The sequence below is a fragment of the Piliocolobus tephrosceles genome, chromosome 15, assembly GCF_002776525.5.
Source record: "Piliocolobus tephrosceles isolate RC106 chromosome 15, ASM277652v3, whole genome shotgun sequence".
NCBI lineage: Eukaryota > Metazoa > Chordata > Mammalia > Primates > Cercopithecidae > Piliocolobus > Piliocolobus tephrosceles.
This window is the reverse complement of record NC_045448.1, coordinates 79,751,575-79,769,722: the sequence shown is the minus strand read 5'-3', so window position 1 is coordinate 79,769,722 and position 18,148 is coordinate 79,751,575. Positions and strand designations below refer to the sequence as shown.

The window sequence follows — 18,148 nt, the reverse complement described above, 5'->3', positions numbered from 1 at the left end:
AGCTTTTGCTCCAGGTAAGCAGAAATGTAAACAAGTCTGCGTATGTAGGTGCTTTTCCAGATATTGGGGTACCAACTTGCCCTGCTACCTCAGTTCTCTCATTAGCCCAAAGGAAAGTTGTTGATTTTGAGTTTATTCAGATTTTCTTATTTTTAAAGAAAAGAGTAGCAGCCTCCAAAGCTCTTTATGTCAACATCGCAACCAGAAGTTTAAGTAATTCATTTTTTACTGTATTTTACAAAAGTCGCCATGCAACGCAGATTGCAAATTAATGAAAAAAAAAAAAAAAAAGATCCTTCACAGAAAATTATTTGAGAAGTAATGTGAGACTCCCCTAGGACTGATTGTGTCACAACATCAGGGACAATGTGTGGGCGGTGAGTGTGTGGAGAAGCACTGTCTTCATTTCTTCATCATACAAACCCTGCCTAAGCAGGGCCCACACCTTCATCACAAATACACTGATGGGGACATTCATGTAGTAATTTCCTCTTAGGGCTGGGTGAAATTGGGAGAAGCCAAGACTCAGTGTTTTGTCCCCCAACTTCTCCCTCCTCTTCCAAAGGCTCTTATTATAAGAATGAAACAAAAGCATACAAGTATAAAGTAACATTATTATTATTATTCTCTGAGATCTCAGGACATGGAAGACAGAGAGGAGCCTGAAACGAAGGTGAGAAAAAAGGAAAAAGAAGGAGGATCATGACCAGGTGGTCAGGTAGGGCAGTTTGGGGAGAATATTCTCTTCCAGGGTGAGTCTTCACACTGGTCTCACGTGCATGATGAGCTGCACACCAAGCTCAGGCTGCTGACTTCCCATCTGCCCTAGTCCTTGAACTTGCAGACATTGGGTAACTTTGCATCACAGTTATAATCTTTCCACTTCAGAAATCCTAGGGAGACAGAATATAAAAGGCATGGGGCTGGGGGAACTTGTGAACCCAATGAAGAGGCATCCCAGGTTTTAGCCTAGGATTTAAAGCTTCTTTCTCATCTTCACTAGTTTCTCAATCCAGGAGAATGAGACTCAAAGAAAGCAGAGATGAGAGGAGATGGGAGAAGACACATCAACACTATATTTCCTAGCTGAAAAGGATTTCCTGAAGGTCGGGCCTAGAAATTGGGGATGAGGAGTGGAAAGTGCTGGGAAGAGGCAGCTCTTCTGTTTCTTACCTGTGCTTCTTTTCTTTTTTTTGAGACGGAGTCTCGCGCTGCTGCCCAGGCTGGAGTGCAGTGGCCGGATCTCAGCTCACTGCAAGCTCTGCCTCTCGGGTTTAGGCCATTCTCCTGCCTCAGCCTCCCGAGTAGCTGGGACTACAGGTGCCCGCGACCTCACCCAGCTAGTTTTTTGTATTTTTTAGTAGAGACGGGGTTTCACCGTGTTAGCCAGGATGGTCTCGATCTCCTGACCTCGTGATCCGCCCGCCTCGGCCTCCCAAAGTGCTGGGATTACAGGCTTGAGCCACCGCGCCCGGCCTTACCTGTGCTTCTTGACAGGCTCCCACAGTGGCCAGGGTTTAAGATGGTGGAGGGATTTTTCTCCCATGCAAAGTAATTCATCACATCAGTGCTACTCCACTCTCATCCATCTCCATCAGGCTCTGAACCCTATAAAGAAGAGGAGGCAGCCAGGTGAAGAAAATGGCCATTGCAGCTCTCTTTGCATTGCTCGTGAGCTGTAACACCTGATTCCTCCCCAGCATCAGGGATTTTGGTCTGCTCTTCCAGATGCTGCCCTAGAGTCCTCTGCACTGGAACCTCTTCCTTAACTCCTCATTGCTATTGGAAAATTCCAGCCAATAAACACAAGACCTTTGGAATCACTCAAGGTAATATGTTACTTGCAGAACAATAATTGGTGTAGCATTTGTGATTAGCCTGTGAACCTCAAAGATAATGTCTATTCTGTATGGGGGGGGACAAAAATTGATCCTATCTTAATTGAGAATTCCCTTAGAATAATAGATGCAGACTCCCTTAAGCTCAGCTAATTGATTTGTAAGGATTCACGTGAGAAATATGTAAAAGTTTTACAAGAGTCCCATTAATTTTATTTAAAGACTAAGGACCTCCACAGAATTCAGACCTTCAGCTGCCTCATGGGCTTCCTATTCTCCCAAATATCCCCCAGAATCTGAGCTCCAGTGCTCCCTGAAGTACTTCCTGGCAGGGCCAGGGGCCAGGGAGTGGATCTGAGCAACAATAGCACCTTGAGATGTAACAGAGAGGGGAGGATATACCCGCACCTGTGTGGGGTCATGGAGCCCAATCCAGACATATGAGTAGCGGTTACTAATGCTCCTCACCAGGAAGGACACGAAGGATCCCCTCAGCCCCACTGAGCACAGACACCAGGTTTCCAGAGGGCCGTTTCTGGCAGGCCAGCTTTGAAGGAGACAAAGAGAATGAGAGGGAGCTTGAGACCCGCTGGGGGAGAGCAGGACAAAGGTAGGTGGGAGGAGGACTATGTGAAAGATACGCGTGTTCACCCTCATTCCCAATGAACTCTTCCAAATGGAGACCCTCCTCTCCCCAGACCTGCATGGATTTTCCCCTGTCACCTCCTACCCTACATCTAACCACTCACATCTGCATCCATCCAGGATTGTGGTGACAAAAACAAGGCATAGCAGTGGGAGCCATAGGCCTTGGAGCCTTTGGGACAGCAGATCCACGCAGAGGGCAGTTCCTTCTGGGGTTCTTCACCTGGGGTGGAAGAAGAGGGAGAGGGTAAAATGAAGAGTGGGGGTTGGGGTGGGAGATGACCTCGGGGAATATCTAGGCCTGTCCTTGGGGAGGAAGACCACATTCCTGATATCCCTTCACCTTCCCTTGTGTTTTCAGAAGTTCTTTATCTCAAAATAGTAAATGGGGCACCCTCTAGTCTCTCATTACCCTTTCCCCTTATTCAACCATTCAACACTGTCCTCACTCTGGGCTGTCTCTACATTGGGTCCTCCAATCATTGTCCCTCCCCACATCTCATTACTGACCCTCCACACTTTCCCACCAGTCTATATTAGAGTCCACTGACTAAATGGAAGCCATCTCCTTCCACTGTTAGTGGACCACCGTGGAGCCTCCCACTGCAAGTTAACCTGAAGGAAGGAGTGATGATGCAGGAACTGCAGGCAGGTTCATTAGACACTACGTCATTACCCATGTGACACACAGGAGCCTTCCTGCTCTTCTTGGCTCTGAGGATTCATAGGAAACCCTGTGCTAGAGGCAGAGCAATCTCACCTTGAACCTGAGACAGAAGCATGAAGCAGGAAAGCAGCATCCAAGATACGCTGGGCAGGGCCATGGGAGGCAACATGGTGTCTGCAACTTGAGGAGGTAGTCAGGAGTCCCTAAAGGAAGCGTGGTCAGTGGGAGAACACACAGATACCCTACGGCCTCATGTCTTTTTCCTTCTCTAGTCCCCTAGGACTAAAGTGATCTTGGTCACATCCATCATCTTCTACAGTTCTGAATGAGTTGGAATCTGTGTACTCTCCCATCCCCGAGACCTCCCAGGACAGCTTTGCTGAGTCTCAGAGCTCCTGTGCTCCCTGAGGAAGGGACCCTCCCATGCATTCTCCTGTATCATGTGCAGTAGCCCCTCCCTGGGTCTCATCTTCTCTCAGCTCCCACTTACCTCTCTGGCAGGATATGGTATGGTTTGTCTGATCAGGAAAGACTGGGTTTTTTAATAAGAGGATCTCAGGGATGGTCACTGGAGTGAATAACAGCAATATGTAGGCGGGACAGGGGTCATGGGGAGGGCTTGGCATTGGTTCAAAAGATAATGCCGAGGGGAGGAGACTTCCTGGCAAAGTCTGCGAATTGTCAGAGATGTTGCCTTTTTCTCTGTAGCAGGCCAGCACTTTCCTCACAAACAGTTGAAGTTTGCACTTTTTCCACCCTCTTCCAAATATCTTCTTCTGAGAAACTTAAGGGAATAAAGGCAGTCTTGTGAGTCTGATATTACATAGTTTAGAAAATATTATGATATTACATAGTTATGAGAAATGTCAAAAGTTTGCTTTGGATCAACCTGCCAGGAACTCACTTCTACAGGCATACATATGAATTTCTTTATACCTTATCTAGTAACATTTAAAATAAATTAATAAACAAAAATTGGGTGGGCATTAAAATTATATGTGTTGGCAAAGACAATGTATTAGTCGAAATAAAGAAAGAATAGAAACCAGAAGAAAAGCAGCACTGATTCAGAGTTGCTACTTCAACTTTGCAGCAAGATGTAAAAGAAGCTTGAAATAATCTTGTGAGTCATTAGGCAAGCCAGGGTCTTATGGAACAGCAGTTAAATATATTTGCCTTCCAGCTACCTTTGTGTGAGAAGACCAAGAGATAGTTCCTTGGTTTATTGTATTTCTGAACTGACAGTTTGATACCTCAGAGTAGCATTCTTAGACTGTGATCTACACACCAATAGGGGTCTTCAGGGCCTGTTTGGAGTGGCTGTGAAATTATAGTTTTCATAGTTATACTAAAGTGTTGTTTGCCATTTTTGCTATGTTGACATTTGCACTGATGAGGCAAAAGAAATGGTGGATAGAAGTTCTGGTGCCTTAACATTAATCAAGGCAGTGGCACCAAATTGTATTGCTCATATCCACGTACTTGCAAGAAACAAAATACAAGCATTTTTACTTGAAAATGCCCTTGAACTTGATGAATCAGAGTAGTGAACTGGCTTCAGTAAATCTCAACTCTTGAATACATCTAGAGGGAATATTCTGTATGACTAAATGAAAAGCTGATATGCTAAAGTATAATGGTTGTCTTGAGGGAAATAATTTGTAACACTGAGTTTTAATTCACTATTTCATGGAACACCATTTTTACTTGAAAAATAAACCAAGGCAAACTTTACTTATTGACATATAGGTACTTTGTTAACGTGTTTTCAGAAAAGATCAAAGTGAGTTAGTAAATGAATATTTTTAACTTTTCTCTTTTAATATGTATTATTATAAATATCAATAGCTCATATGAACAAAACTTTTTTTCGAGCATCCTCAATATTTTTTAAGGGTGTAAAAGTGTCCTGAGATCAAAACAGTTTGAGACCTCTGGTTAACATCTAGCTGGCAATTTCCAGAAACTACAGGACATGGAGACAGTATTATATTACAACATAGGAATACCATTAGCAAAATTTAGAAGGTGGGAAATTGTACAGGACAAATAAGTACATTTCCCCAGCAAGTGAATTTAAGGAAATAAAAGAACACATCACTCTTAACATGTGAAAAGTATATCAATCAAATAAAATGTGTGAACCATGTTTGGATCTTGATTTGAACAAATTAAATAAAAAATATAATTATAAAACAATTGGGTAAAAGTGAGCATTTGATAATGTTAAGGGACTATATCATGTTCAGATGTAATTATAATACTGAAATAATATTATTTGAAATATCCTTATCATTTAAGATACATAGCACAATACTTACAGATGAAATGGTTATTCAAGATTTACTTCAAAATAATCTACCATGATAGAGATAAAGAAAGAGAGAGACAGATAAAACAAGAGAGGCCTTGAGGTCATGATAGTTGCTGCTTGGTGATAGGTACATAATGAATCATAACACTATTGTCTTTGGATTTTTATCTAAAATATTGGGGGAAAATTTTGAGAAAAAGAAAAATCCAGGGCCATCGTGAGAAAGAAATTTGAAAGACAATCTGACTCAAGAACAAAGATGCAAAGTTCCTGCACAAAACACAAAACAAATTGAATATTCATTGTTGTATATAATAAATGAAGAGAAAGAAGAGTTAATCTTGGAAATGTAATGATAGTTTATTATGATGAACTATTAATGCAATTTCCAAGTTCAGAAATTAAAAGAGAAAAAAATACAGTCATTTTAAAAGAACAAAATCATTAAGTGGAATTCAAAACCTATTAGTAACTGATAAGAAGTCTTAGAAACAAGAGATGGGAATAGCTTTAACACAGTAAAGAAATCTATAGAGACTGAAAAGTAAAATACTGAAAAGACTTCCTTAAAATATCAGAAATGTACAAATGTACCACCTTCATTGATTCTATTTAACAATACCGTGCGATAGAAAGTACACTTAGAAAAGAAAAAAAAAATTAAACAGGGAAAGAGTAAATTAAATTGTCACTACGTGCATATGACACGCTGTCTCCATAGAAAACCCAGGAGACTCTTCAAATTAATTATTAGAATTAATGGATAAATTTAGTAAACAAGAAGAATGTGAGATCAACATATAAATCTCAAATGAATGTTTATATTCCAACAATAGAGTTAGAAAAGGTATTTTTAAGAAAGATACTGTTTTTAATAGGAAGAAAAATATGAAGGATCTGGAAATATATCCAACAGAAATAGTCAAGACCACATAAAACTTTTTAAACTTTAAAGAAGGATTTAATATATGAAGAAATATATCATGTTTTGGAGAGACAGATTCAATACCCTGAAGAGGTTACTTTTCCCTACACAGATGGTCTCTGATTTATGATAGTTCTACTTACAATTTTTCTACCGTATTATGGTGGGAAAGTGATATGCATTTCCTAGAAACCTTATTTCAGATTTTGAATATTGATCTTTTACTGAGCTAGCAATATGCAGTACGGTACTCTCTCATGATACCTCAGCATAGGCAGCAAGCACTGCCCTGGTGGCAATACCATCTTGAAAGTAAACAGCTGATACTCCACAGTGTACTGTGTTTTCAGATGATTCTGCCCAACCGTGAGTGCAGGAGGTTTGCTTGGGGGCTATCTTAATAGCTGGCTATCAGAATTCAAAACTGGTACTTTAATAGTCAAGGGCTTGGCCCTTTATTCCTTCCTCCTAGTAGACCGTTTTGAATCTCCATAATGCCATTTGTACACAGGAGGAGGAACTTCACTCAATTTTGTCCAGCAGTCCTCAAATTTCAGATAAACTTGAATAGATAGTGGGAACAGAAGACAGATTGTTTATCTTCTGTTACTAACTCTATGGCCCTACCTATCCAAAATGATCAGTAATGAATATGAATTTATCATTACGTTCCCCTTCAAACTTTACTGATGATTTCTCCATTATCTACTCTTCTGATTTCATATTGGTGCAAAAAAACTATCCCAAGGTTAGTGGCATAAAACAGTTTGTTATTACTTCTCATGGTTCTGTGAGGTGATTAGGATTGTCTGGGTGGTTCTCCCTTGGGAATCATGCAGTTGCATATAATGGCTGGAACTGGAGTCATATGAAGCATCAAATGGACTGGTCTTCAAAGATGATTACACACATGCACATCGGTTGATCTGGTTATTGGCTGAGAGCTGAGCTGGGACTGCTAAAGAGAATTACAATGCAGTGGCCCTGTGCCTTGAAATTCTTACAGCATGGAGGTGTCAGGATAGTAGAACTTCTTTTATTGTTGGTCAGGGCTCAAAGAGGGCAAAGCGGAAGCTGCTGGTCCTTTTGGGCTAGGTCATGAAACACTATAATGCTATTTCCGTTATACTCTGTTGATCAAGCATGAGTTTGTATTCTCAGGACCTAGCACATTAAACCCTCAATAATACTTATTTAATAAATGAATATGTTCATTCACAATGATTTTAGCAATTAGCTGCTTCTAACCTCAAAATGTTACAGGCTGATAAGACTTCACTTTTAATTTTCTTTCTTTCATTAAATCTGTTATTTTGAGCAGGTGACTTTATTCCCCCTGGACCTGTGTCTCTTAGTTTTCCAGTGATGATGTTGGACAAAGAGAACACTGAGATATATTCTATAATTTTCCTATTATTGATCAGAATGCTGGAATATTATGAATGTGGGTTAAGAGATTTCCTGGAAAACAGTTACTGCTTCCATATTTAAATCTCAGACAACCTTTGGGAAGGCCATCTTCTTATTATATATATATCAGACAGTTTATTCGTGAGCAAGCTTTGGAAAAAGTAAACTATTATAAAACAGTCTGGAAAATGAGCCATTACAGAGAATTTTTCATTCTTATTCTTCTGTATTAGCTATTAGAAACAACTTGTTTCTGAAATGGAAACACATTGACTAAGCTCTCTTTGCATATGTGCATAAATGCTTAAAGAATCATAACCTAACATTTTAGATTAAATAACTTTATTCAAAGAATGATTATTTGTTAAGCTCTGTGAGCTTATTCCCTATGAGTCTTTAGAAGAAAGAGCACTTCGCAGAAAGGACTTAATGTGGCAATTGGCATATATATGATAAGTTACCAAGGAAGAATCTGTTCACTAAAAAAACACGTTCCTTCAGAAAATCTTTCAAAATTAGTAGAATTTGAGGGCTGTTTTCTGTTTCTAACTTCTTTTAAATTTAGGGACTAATTTGAGTCCAGTTGGAACTTATATACTTAAGACACTGGAATTTGATTTAAATCAAGGAGCAGAATAGAGACCACAAGTCAATGCAGAAATATGTTCTATGAAGGAGAGTGCTCTCATGGCTAATCTTGAGAGACCAGTTTACTAACAGTAAAAGAAAAAATAGAATCAAGAGCAGGAGGAAGACAGGACATATAATCTGAGGTCTCTCAAGATACTGGATATTGTGGGTTAGCTGAAGTTAGGAACTTAGAGTAAAGACACTTTGCTCCTTGAGCCTCACATTTCATGACCTGAAGTAAGAACAACAAGAAAAAAGAGGGAATTTTATAGAAAATACTTCTCAAAACACAACATGTCACATTGAAGGCGTTCCTCTACTCACGTCCCTTCTCCTCTTCCCTTTATGTTTCGTAGATCAATTGTCATTGCTTAGGGGTGAGTGAAGACATCAACAAAATCTCATTGTAATTGAAGGGAAGACCAGGAGTCAAGGCCAGAGCAAAATGGGGACGCTAGTGTGAAAATTAGGCAAGGGAAGTAAAGCAACAAGACTTGTTAAAATCAGCTGTAGGCAGAAAAGAAGTGGTATGTCTCAAGCTGGGGTTGATCCAAGACAACTGGTGAGTGCCAAGGTAGAGCAGTGTGTCTCATCAGGAGACAGAATGCTCCTAAGACAGATTCAAGGGGCCAATGCTCTCTGGGGATATAGGGGAAAGCGCCGGTTCCAGCACTCAGAAATACTTGGAGTTAGGTGACTCAGCCAAGGCAGGGAACCCAGGTAGGTGGGGTGGAGGGGAGTACTGGGTTGGGCTTGCCAGTAAGATTCCCAGGTCATAAATTATCTGAGATAATAGGAATGCTTTAAGGTTGTGGTGCTGTCTTTACTCTATTCGTGATGTTCCACTGGGCCTTCTGATACCCATTCTCATGTACACCAGGCCTCATGCCAACCTACACAGTCAGTCAGTGGAAGGCAATAGTGACTACGGATTTGGGCTCTCAAATCAAATAGCCCTATTTCACAGGGTTGTGGTAGAAATTAAATAAAATAGTGCATAGATATCATTAAGCATCGTGCCTAGCACATATGATCACACAGTAAGTAACAGCGAATAATAATACTATATGCAGTGCCTGGTAGCTCCAAAATAGACAATAATTTTCAGTGGAACAACAGAACAACAGATCTGCAGATGAAAGTTACAGTGAAGTGACTCCTCTGAATCATTTCTGTAGCTTCCCTATTAGTTACAATCATTTTGTTCTGTTTCTTAACCTTAACCTTCAACAGTGTTCCCTGGGGGACATCAAGCAAACAATACTTGTCCAGCCTTTTCCATTGTCTATATATACTTAAGTGCAATATGTTTCTTTTTAAGAAGGTATTCAGTTGTTACAAATTTAGGAAATCACTTTAATCATAAAGAAAGTGTTACCAGAGAATTGTCAGACTAATATTTTCAGGAGCTCATCCAATTATAACCACTATTTATTCAGCACTAATTTTGTGTGAGGCATTGTGCTAAGAGTTCTACATAAATTATCTCATCATTATGAGACAGCTATGCTTACCCTCATATTTCATACAAAGAAATGAAAATTTGAAGAAATAGGATAACTTGGTCATGGTTCTATAAAAGTAACAGAATGGAACTTAAAACCCCAACACCAAAGCTGTGCTCGTAATCACTGCTACTGGCTTCTTCTGGAGGGAAGAGATTGGGGAATAAAAAAGAAATAGTGTTTTGGCCTTTGCTGCAAGGCTGTTTACTTTGATATCATAAGAGAGGAAATTTTTTTTTCTAAGATATTTAATTTACCATTAGGATAAATCTGACATTTAGAAGACCTAAGCCCAGAGAATCACATTTCTGTTTTACATGGAGGGTATTGAAAATACCAGGGAAATTCTATAACCAATAGTGAAGAGTAGTTATTTGCTAAGCTACATTAACCTAATGCATACTAAGAAAAATAATGTGCTCAGTGAAGTTATCAAATCCTCTTTACTTACTCAAAGTACAATACCATCAATTCCTTGTTTCTAGAAAATGACTGATATTGTTCCTGTTTTCTCTATAAGTTTTTCAGATACTGTGAGCTCCAACTTCCCTCTAACTTATACAATGTCTATATTGTCAGTATCATCCATTATATCATTTTACTCTCAAAATTATCCCGTAGTGTTAATTCATTCCACATTACAAGGAAGAAATTCAGAAAGTGGACTTAGTTTACGTCAGTGACCAAGTCAGGATGAGAACTGTATTCTATTCCTGAATTCTTTGTTCTTGATACTCAACTCCACATTATTTCATTTTGAGTAACATTCTTCAGGCATTCAGCAGGAACGAATTAAATTCTGAAAGGACCCAATTAATTGCTCTTTGACTTGGTAGGTTTTTTGAATGTTTCACTCCAGTTGATAGATTCATTAATTTTAGGACATCTTATTTGCCTTCCACTAATGGAATTCTTAGAAGGTGATTTGTTGGTTACCTTCTCTAAGCCTCATGTAAAGTTTAAATGTCATTTTATACAAATATATTTACTGCATGGTATGTTGGTCTAATTAATTTTTGAGAGCAAATAAGAATTGCTCCAAGTCATTTTTGTCTGTAGTTGAACCATGAGCCTTGAAAATGTGGTTGTGATTTCTTGGGTATATGTATATACCCACATGTGTGAATTTAGGTGCATGTGTATGGGGACATAGGTTTAGAACGGTGTTTTTTCTCTGTAACAATTAACATGTTTCAAGTGTTTTTTAGGTGGTATCTTTTATCTCAGTTGTACTAGCTCTAGGTAATACAAGAGCCTGATTGCAGTATATCCTAGGAAATTCTCTGAAGTGGGGAGGTGAGAAAATCAGCATGCCTAAAGGGCACAGAACAAACTCAAATTCATGACAGTAAATCCAAGGAATGGGTACAAACCCAAATCCATCAAATACAGCTGTCTTTCTCCAAGGGGATGGACTGAGGATGCATGTCAAGCTTGGGAGCTACAGTGGTGCTCAGAAATTTGTGTTGTGTTTGGGGATCTGAGACAATACAAGGAAATATCAGCAGTCTTGTTGTCAGAGATTTTCAAAACTAGCCTACGTTCCCCTGCAAAACTCAACTGAAAATCCTAAAACCAAGACTGAAACTCAGGCAAGCTGAATAGGCCAACGGTATGGTAAGAATAATTTCTTCTTAGGTCATGAGGGATCTGAGGATTTACTTCAACTAAATATTTACCCTTTCTAGTTTAAGGGTATAATAGGAGAATCTGGTGAGACCAATGATGTAGAAATACTTTGGGGGAGACTATGATGTATCCATGAACATGCATATGGCTGATAGTAACATCTCTCTCTTCAACATGCTTATATCTCAAGTTTCATTGTATTCTTATTAGACCTCTTGGGCTGGGAGTTTTATACCTTTTAATACACATATTACTTTAAAAAACTCTTGACATATTCAAGGTCAGCAAGAAAACTGAAATTACCTTCTACCTCCTTCAAAACAATTTTTTCTATATAAAATTTTAAGTGAAGCTTGTTGTGTTGAACATTTATGTTTTCCCATTAAATGAAAGGCAGTGGACAGCTCCACTTGCTCTGTTGTATTAAGGGGAAATAGCAATAGAACCTTGTGTCCTTGTACATTTGTTCCCTAGCCTCCTACAGCTTAACACATCTGGTTTGAGGACAGTCAAGAATCTGACTTTTTACCCCACCTGGCTCTTAAATGCAGGTACTCAACATTCAGGGGGTTGCACGAATCAATAAAGCTTTCTTCTCTGCAGAGGATATGACTCACAGTTTATCGCTACTAATGGGGACTGAGAGGCGGTCAGGGATATTGCCTTCAAGTACAGAAGGCAGCAGGAAAAGCTCCAAGTGTTTGAATTATTTAGCAGAATGTGCTTACTGTGGTGTTCTTGGCTTAAGCTCAAAGCAAAAATAGAGATCCTCAAATCATAGACTCTAATCATTAATCACCCCTGTCTCCACCATAAGCAATATCTTGACGATACTCTAAACTGGGTTTTAATCCTCTCACATGGGGGTGGTTTGTGATAAACTAAGTGGTTTTTATCCCCCTGGTTATATACTTTATATACGTTTTAAACAAAGTGGTAAGTCCCTTTCTTTCACTATATAAAGTCAGGAATGCAGCAACAGAATGGCCATGGGTCTTCTATTTAACAGTATATTCACAAACACTTCTCACCAGCAAATGACGGGACGCCATGGGTATGATGCTGTTTTCTCAGAGAGCAGCCTCATTCATACCCATAGCACAGTTTTGGAGAAGAACAAATAACTGAGCTTTGAGGTCATAAATGGTTTTAAATATTAGCTCTAAGAGTTTCTGGTTACGCAAGACCGGACAAGTCATTTAACTTTTCTCTAGTTCGTTGGTGATAAAATATTTCAAGATTCTTCCGAGAATCAAAGGCAAGCATTGACCTTCGTAGCACAGCATGAGGTAAAAGACATGGGCCTTTTACATCTGGTCATTCCAAAGTTCACGTTCTAGCTCACTCTCCTACTGATTGTACCTATGAATTCTGCTTATGTCATCTCAAACTCTAGTTTGTAAAATTTTTTTGCCATAAAATGGTGATGATAATATCTACTATCTAGGAATTTTTTTGGGGGGGGGATAACTTAATATTTGCTACAACCTAACAGCTTCTGAATCTTGACCCATTGTCCCGCATTGGACACTCACTTTTACTTCCCACGCCACTTTGCCTTGAGTGTGAGGTGCTGGGGCTTCATCCTTGAGGACTGTAGCCATCCATCACATTCCTCCATCTAGTCCAACCTTCTCCATCTATAATCTGTGCCTGGGACTATTTTGTTTATTCTTTGCTCCATAACTCTAGACCCCTTTTTTATTTCTTTGGGGTAAAATTCAAGTAATCTTGCAAACTACGTGCCAATGAGCAAAAACTAGAAAAATATAGAGATCTTTATGGGTTATTATTCTTTAAGCAAGGACAGTTTCCAAGTGTGTTTATTTATTTCACCATGATAAAACTACATGGAGATATTTTTGTTTCTTCCGTGTGTGTGTGTGTTTGGTTATTTACACATTTTTGAAGGGGAATATTTTTTGTAGACATTCAAAACTGGCCACACAAAATGATGCCGTGACAGCAGAGATCTGGAGATCATTCAACATTTATTTAGCTAACAAAAGGGGTAGGTCATCCTATTCAAGCTATATTTGTATGTATGTGGGGATTTTGGGGTAGGAAGTGGTGGCAGGACATATAAATGTAATCTGAATTTCTCTAAGTGTGGATTCAAATAGGGTTCCATTAGAAATAAAAGCTTGAATTTCATGGACTGTTTGACCACCTTGCTAATGCAGGGTTTGCTGAAAAATCTTGCTTCCTGCCACCTCAACAATTTCTGCAGATTCGCTGGGTTATCTGATATGGGTTTCTGGGCAAGTCTTCTGACACTGCATTTTCAATTCCCAATAGATTGTCCACTGAGGTCTCCTACCAGACACCACCACTGATGTATAGTTTACACACAGGCAATGGCACCACCGATGCTCACATAAAGCGCCCATGGTATCCAGTTGTGGACTATGAAAACGTCCATGCAGAGTGGAGGAGGGGAAGATGGATCTCCCCATCTCACGTTACACCTGGTTAGAGAACTCCCAAAGGAGTACAAAGGTCTCTTGCTGTTTTGGCATCCATTATGACTGAACCCCACTATTTTAGTGCATTTTATTGAAACAGCTGTTTCCACTTCTGGTTAAACACCATCTCTTTCTCATCTGAGGAGAAGATGTGGATCTCAACAATGGGGCTGGGACAGGTTTTGTGTGATGTCACCACACTGTACTCATAGCCACTCCTTTTCTCTCATGGCCCACACTTTGTAACGGAGTCAAACTTTTCTGCCTGACCTTGTTTTCTTTATAAGTTATCTCCAAAAAGACTCCTCAGCCCCCTAAAAGTAATATTGGAATAGGCTGGAACAGTCCCAAATGGATGCTGAGGCAAGTTTAAACTTCAGATACAGACACAGTTTGATGCTTATGGAATAAAGCCAAAACCAAAACCTAGGATAAATTTTGTGTGCTCACCTTGGTAGAGAAGTGACGTGAATACAAATTAAAATGTAAAGAGAGCTGCCAGAAATGGAGAGACCAGTTAGGAGGTGAAAATGCTATGCAGATAAGAGAGAATGTGTATCCAAACCACCATCACAAGATTAGTGATGCTTGATATTTGCAATTCATTTAAAAAATGTGTTTTTTTAAAAAAATTATAATATGGATCAAAGAAAGCTAGAGTCATATGGATGTTAGTAATCTAAACTTACATATGAAGAAATTGAATCTCAGAAAGGAGACATGACCTGTCTAAGTGCAAACATCTGATGGGATATAAAGCCCTGTTACAATCTAAGTAACAGTAATATGTGCACCTGCAGGACAATTTCAATTATGAGAAGTGGAGATTTTGGTTTGGGATATTTTAGCTTAAGTTTTGATAAGAATTTCAAGAGGAATAAATGGGCATAGTAAAATGGACAGAGCCTTATACTCAGTGAGAAGTCATAGAATACAGTCCTACCTGCAGAAGCAATGTTTATACCCCTATTTCTTACATTGATATTGTATTGTTCATAATTTCACCCATTCATGTCTCTCCAAGTACATTAACACTTGTAAAGTCCAGGGACTATATGTTTATCTTTTTAAAATATTACAGTGCCTAACATGGGGCTAGGTACAGAGGTCTCTAAATTGAGGGGGAAATAGACATCAGACAATTCCTTAGTCTCTGCAAATTTTCTCTAAATCAAACTGTCTGCAGCGTGTAAAATAACAGAAATAAATATAAAGGCTATGTGATTTATTGCTCTTGCCAGGTTGCAAAGAAAACCTCTAATTATTAAAAAATATATATACAAAAAATGTGACCCTGCAGCAAAGATACAGAAATACTGTGTTAACCTGAAAGTAGACTGTTAGAATTCTTTTAGCAAAGGAGAAGGAGAAACAACCCCAGGTCCCTCACACTGGTATCAGTGTGTGTTCAGCTTCAGGCTGAACTTCCCTGGCATGTTTATTGGCCTTTGAAGTTACATTCAACACCTAAGTAATTCCCGGCACAGCTGTCTTGACTGAGCTCCATTATCAGGGCTGCCAGTATATCCACCTGAGTTACTGCATTTTTTCTTCAGCCTTTGAGACTCAATTATCCTGGAACCAAGAAGAGATACCTCAGCACAAGTGGAGGTGATGTCCCAACAGGAATGGCCAAAGTTAAAATTAGGGGATGGGCAGGGGCCAATAATAGAGACAAAGTTCTAGACGGGTTATTCCTTTGCAGGATCCCTTTGCTATCCATCTACTGACTCTTCGTTAGGGTTTGAAGATACCCTACATTTCATCCAAGTCAACTCTGCCTAAACCTAAATACGTCCAGTGATGAGATGCTTACTCACCTGAGTCAGGTGTTTTCTTCCCCAGCCCCAGACTTTTTGCTGCATCACACTCTGGGATCACCTATTACAGTGTAACAGGTTCTGGCCAGTGCTGAAGGACGTACAAGGATGACTTTTGGGATGAGATGGCAAGAGCCTAATCTTATATTCATCACTGTTGATGCAGGGAGGATGTGGCAGGTGTTCTGGAGAAGGAAAGCAAAGTGTGTCTCTGCTCAGAGACTGTAACAGCAAAACCCAAGATGTGAGCAATTAATCTCTGTTGAGTTTGGAGAGTGGAGTAGAAACTGGGGCAAAGTAACCAGGCAATTCAGTTAATCTGTTTCCCTTGAAAAAAATGACTTAACATTTCTTTCTTTCTTTCTTTCTTTCTTTCTTTCTTTCTTTCTTTCTTTCTTTCTTTCCTTCCTTCCTTCCTTCCTTTCTCTCTCTCTCTTTCTTTCTTTTTCTTTCTCTCTTTTCCTTCCTTCCTTCCTTCCTTTTCTTTCTCCTTCCTTCCTTCCTTCCTTCCTTCCTTCCTTCCTTCCTTCCTTCCTTCCTTCCTTCCTTTCTTGCCTGCCTTCCTTCCTTCTTTCTTTCTTTTTGGTTTGTTACAACAGAACTTTCTTTTTTTTTTTTTTTTTGAGACGGAGTCTCGCTCTGTCGCCCAGGCTGGAGTGCAGTGGCCGGATCTCAGCTCACTGCAAGCTCCGCCTCCCGGGTTTACGCCATTCTCCTGCCTCAGCCTCCCGAATAACTGGGACCACAGGCGCCCGCCACCTCACCCGGCTAGTTTTTTTTTTTTTTTTTTTTTTTAGTAGAGACGGGGTTTCACCAGGTTAGCCAGGATGGTCTCGATCTCCTGACCTTGTGATCCGCCCGTCTCGGCCTCCCAAAGTGCTGAGATTACAGGCTTGAGCCACCGCGCCCGGCCCCAGAACTTTCTTTACTAATGCTTTTTGTTTCATTGCCTCACAGTACAATTTACCAGGCCTGAGGAACTGCTGAGCTCCCAGAAGGATGAGATTTCCTTATCCTTCTAGCTGTCTGTCATTTCAACTCAAAAAGTGAAAAATTGCTTTCAGTGCAATATGAGTTCTTAAGAAAAAAAGCTTTGTGTTGAAGTTTGCTGTCAGACTTGGATTTTTACATAAAGGCCAGTTTTTCTGCTTAGCAGAGTCAGGGTCTATTTCTGCTGCTAGCTGTGTAATCATGAGCAAACTGCTAGTTTCCACTGCGTTTTTTTTTTGTAAGAGGGGGTAAGCATCAATCTCTTGGATGTCGAACGGCTGTAAGAGTACATTGATGAGGTACCGCCAAATAGAAATAAAATGAAAACCATGTATATAAATTAAAATGTTCTAGCAACAACATAAAAAGTGAAAGGAAACTGGTAAAATTAATTTTAATAGTACATTTTATTTAACCTAATATATCCAAAATATCATTTTAACATATAATTGATAGGAAAATTATGAATGAGATATTTTATAGCTTGTTCACCCTACATCTTGGAAAGCTAGTTTGTGTTTTATACTTACCACCCAAATCAATTCAGACTAGTCACATTCAGTTGCTCAATAAGCACACATGAATAGTAGCTATAGTATTAGACAGTCCAGCTCTACGTAATTATTATGCTTTAAGAAAATATACATCAGGGCCCGGAAAAGAGATAAAAAGTTATCAATATCATATAGATATTTTAATAATTAAGAGAAAAGGAAACATTCCTTTTTTCCCCAAGATGATAAATTCAACTATTGAAGAATAATTTGTGAGTTCACTTGAGAAGGACGGTATAGTTAAGTTATTAGCAGCTCTTAATTATTTAGGGAATAGACCTCTCAGAGCTCTTCCTGAAATTGGGTTTTAAGCTACAGAAAGGTAGAGGAACAGTAAAATAACCTTAAAATCTTAGAGAAAAGTAAAGCCTGGAGGTGGAATAAGCAGGCAAAAAAGACAGGCTGAGGGATTCCATGAAAAGATTGTCAACATCCCAGTGTCAAGACATTTGGCAATATCTAGAGACATTTGCGGTTGTCAGGAATCAAGTAAGGATGGTACTGGTATTTCCTGGATATAGCAATATTGAGAGAAGCTTTAAATGGTGAGGAGGAACTAACTACCCAGAGGGGGATAGGAAGATTTTTCCAAGCAGACAGGCATCAAGAGCATAGGCAGGTGGATGCAGGTGGCAACAAGCTGTGTGGTGTAGCTGATGTATAAAATATGAAGCAAGGAAGAGCAATCAAATCAAGTGCCACTCAATTCCTAAATCAGTCCTCTCCAATTTCATTTAAATCTGGTTCAATCCCATC

General features: G+C 39.4%; 1 protein-coding gene across 1 annotated transcript; it reads right to left on the bottom strand.

The window, feature by feature from the left end:
• Positions 1–597: 597 nt before the first annotated feature.
• LOC111523437 (regenerating islet-derived protein 3-gamma-like) lies at positions 598–12,615 on the bottom strand. The gene is made up of 6 exons (XM_023188037.1): positions 12,595–12,615; positions 3,244–3,426; positions 2,588–2,706; positions 2,247–2,385; positions 1,482–1,608; positions 598–893 (listed from the first exon to the last, which is right to left on the bottom strand). The coding sequence occupies exons 1-5, from the start codon at positions 12,613–12,615 to the stop codon at positions 1,582–1,584; spliced, it is 489 nt and encodes a 162-aa protein (XP_023043805.1). The 3' UTR covers positions 598–893; positions 1,482–1,581.
• Positions 12,616–18,148: the final 5,533 nt, after the last annotated feature.

What these genes read in the sequence shown, in the direction of transcription:
- LOC111523437 (XM_023188037.1), bottom strand. Translation starts at nt 12,615, where the DNA reads ATGGCGTCCCGTCATTTGCTG. An exon ending in GCTTCTGTCTCAGGTTCAAG is followed by an intron (nt 2,707 to 3,243) that starts GTGAGATTGCTC and finishes CTTCCACCCCAG; the next exon opens with GTGAAGAACCCCAGAAGGAA. An exon ending in AATCCTGGATGGATGCAGAT is followed by an intron (nt 2,386 to 2,587) that starts GTGAGTGGTTAG and finishes TCTCCTTCAAAG; the next exon opens with CTGGCCTGCCAGAAACGGCC.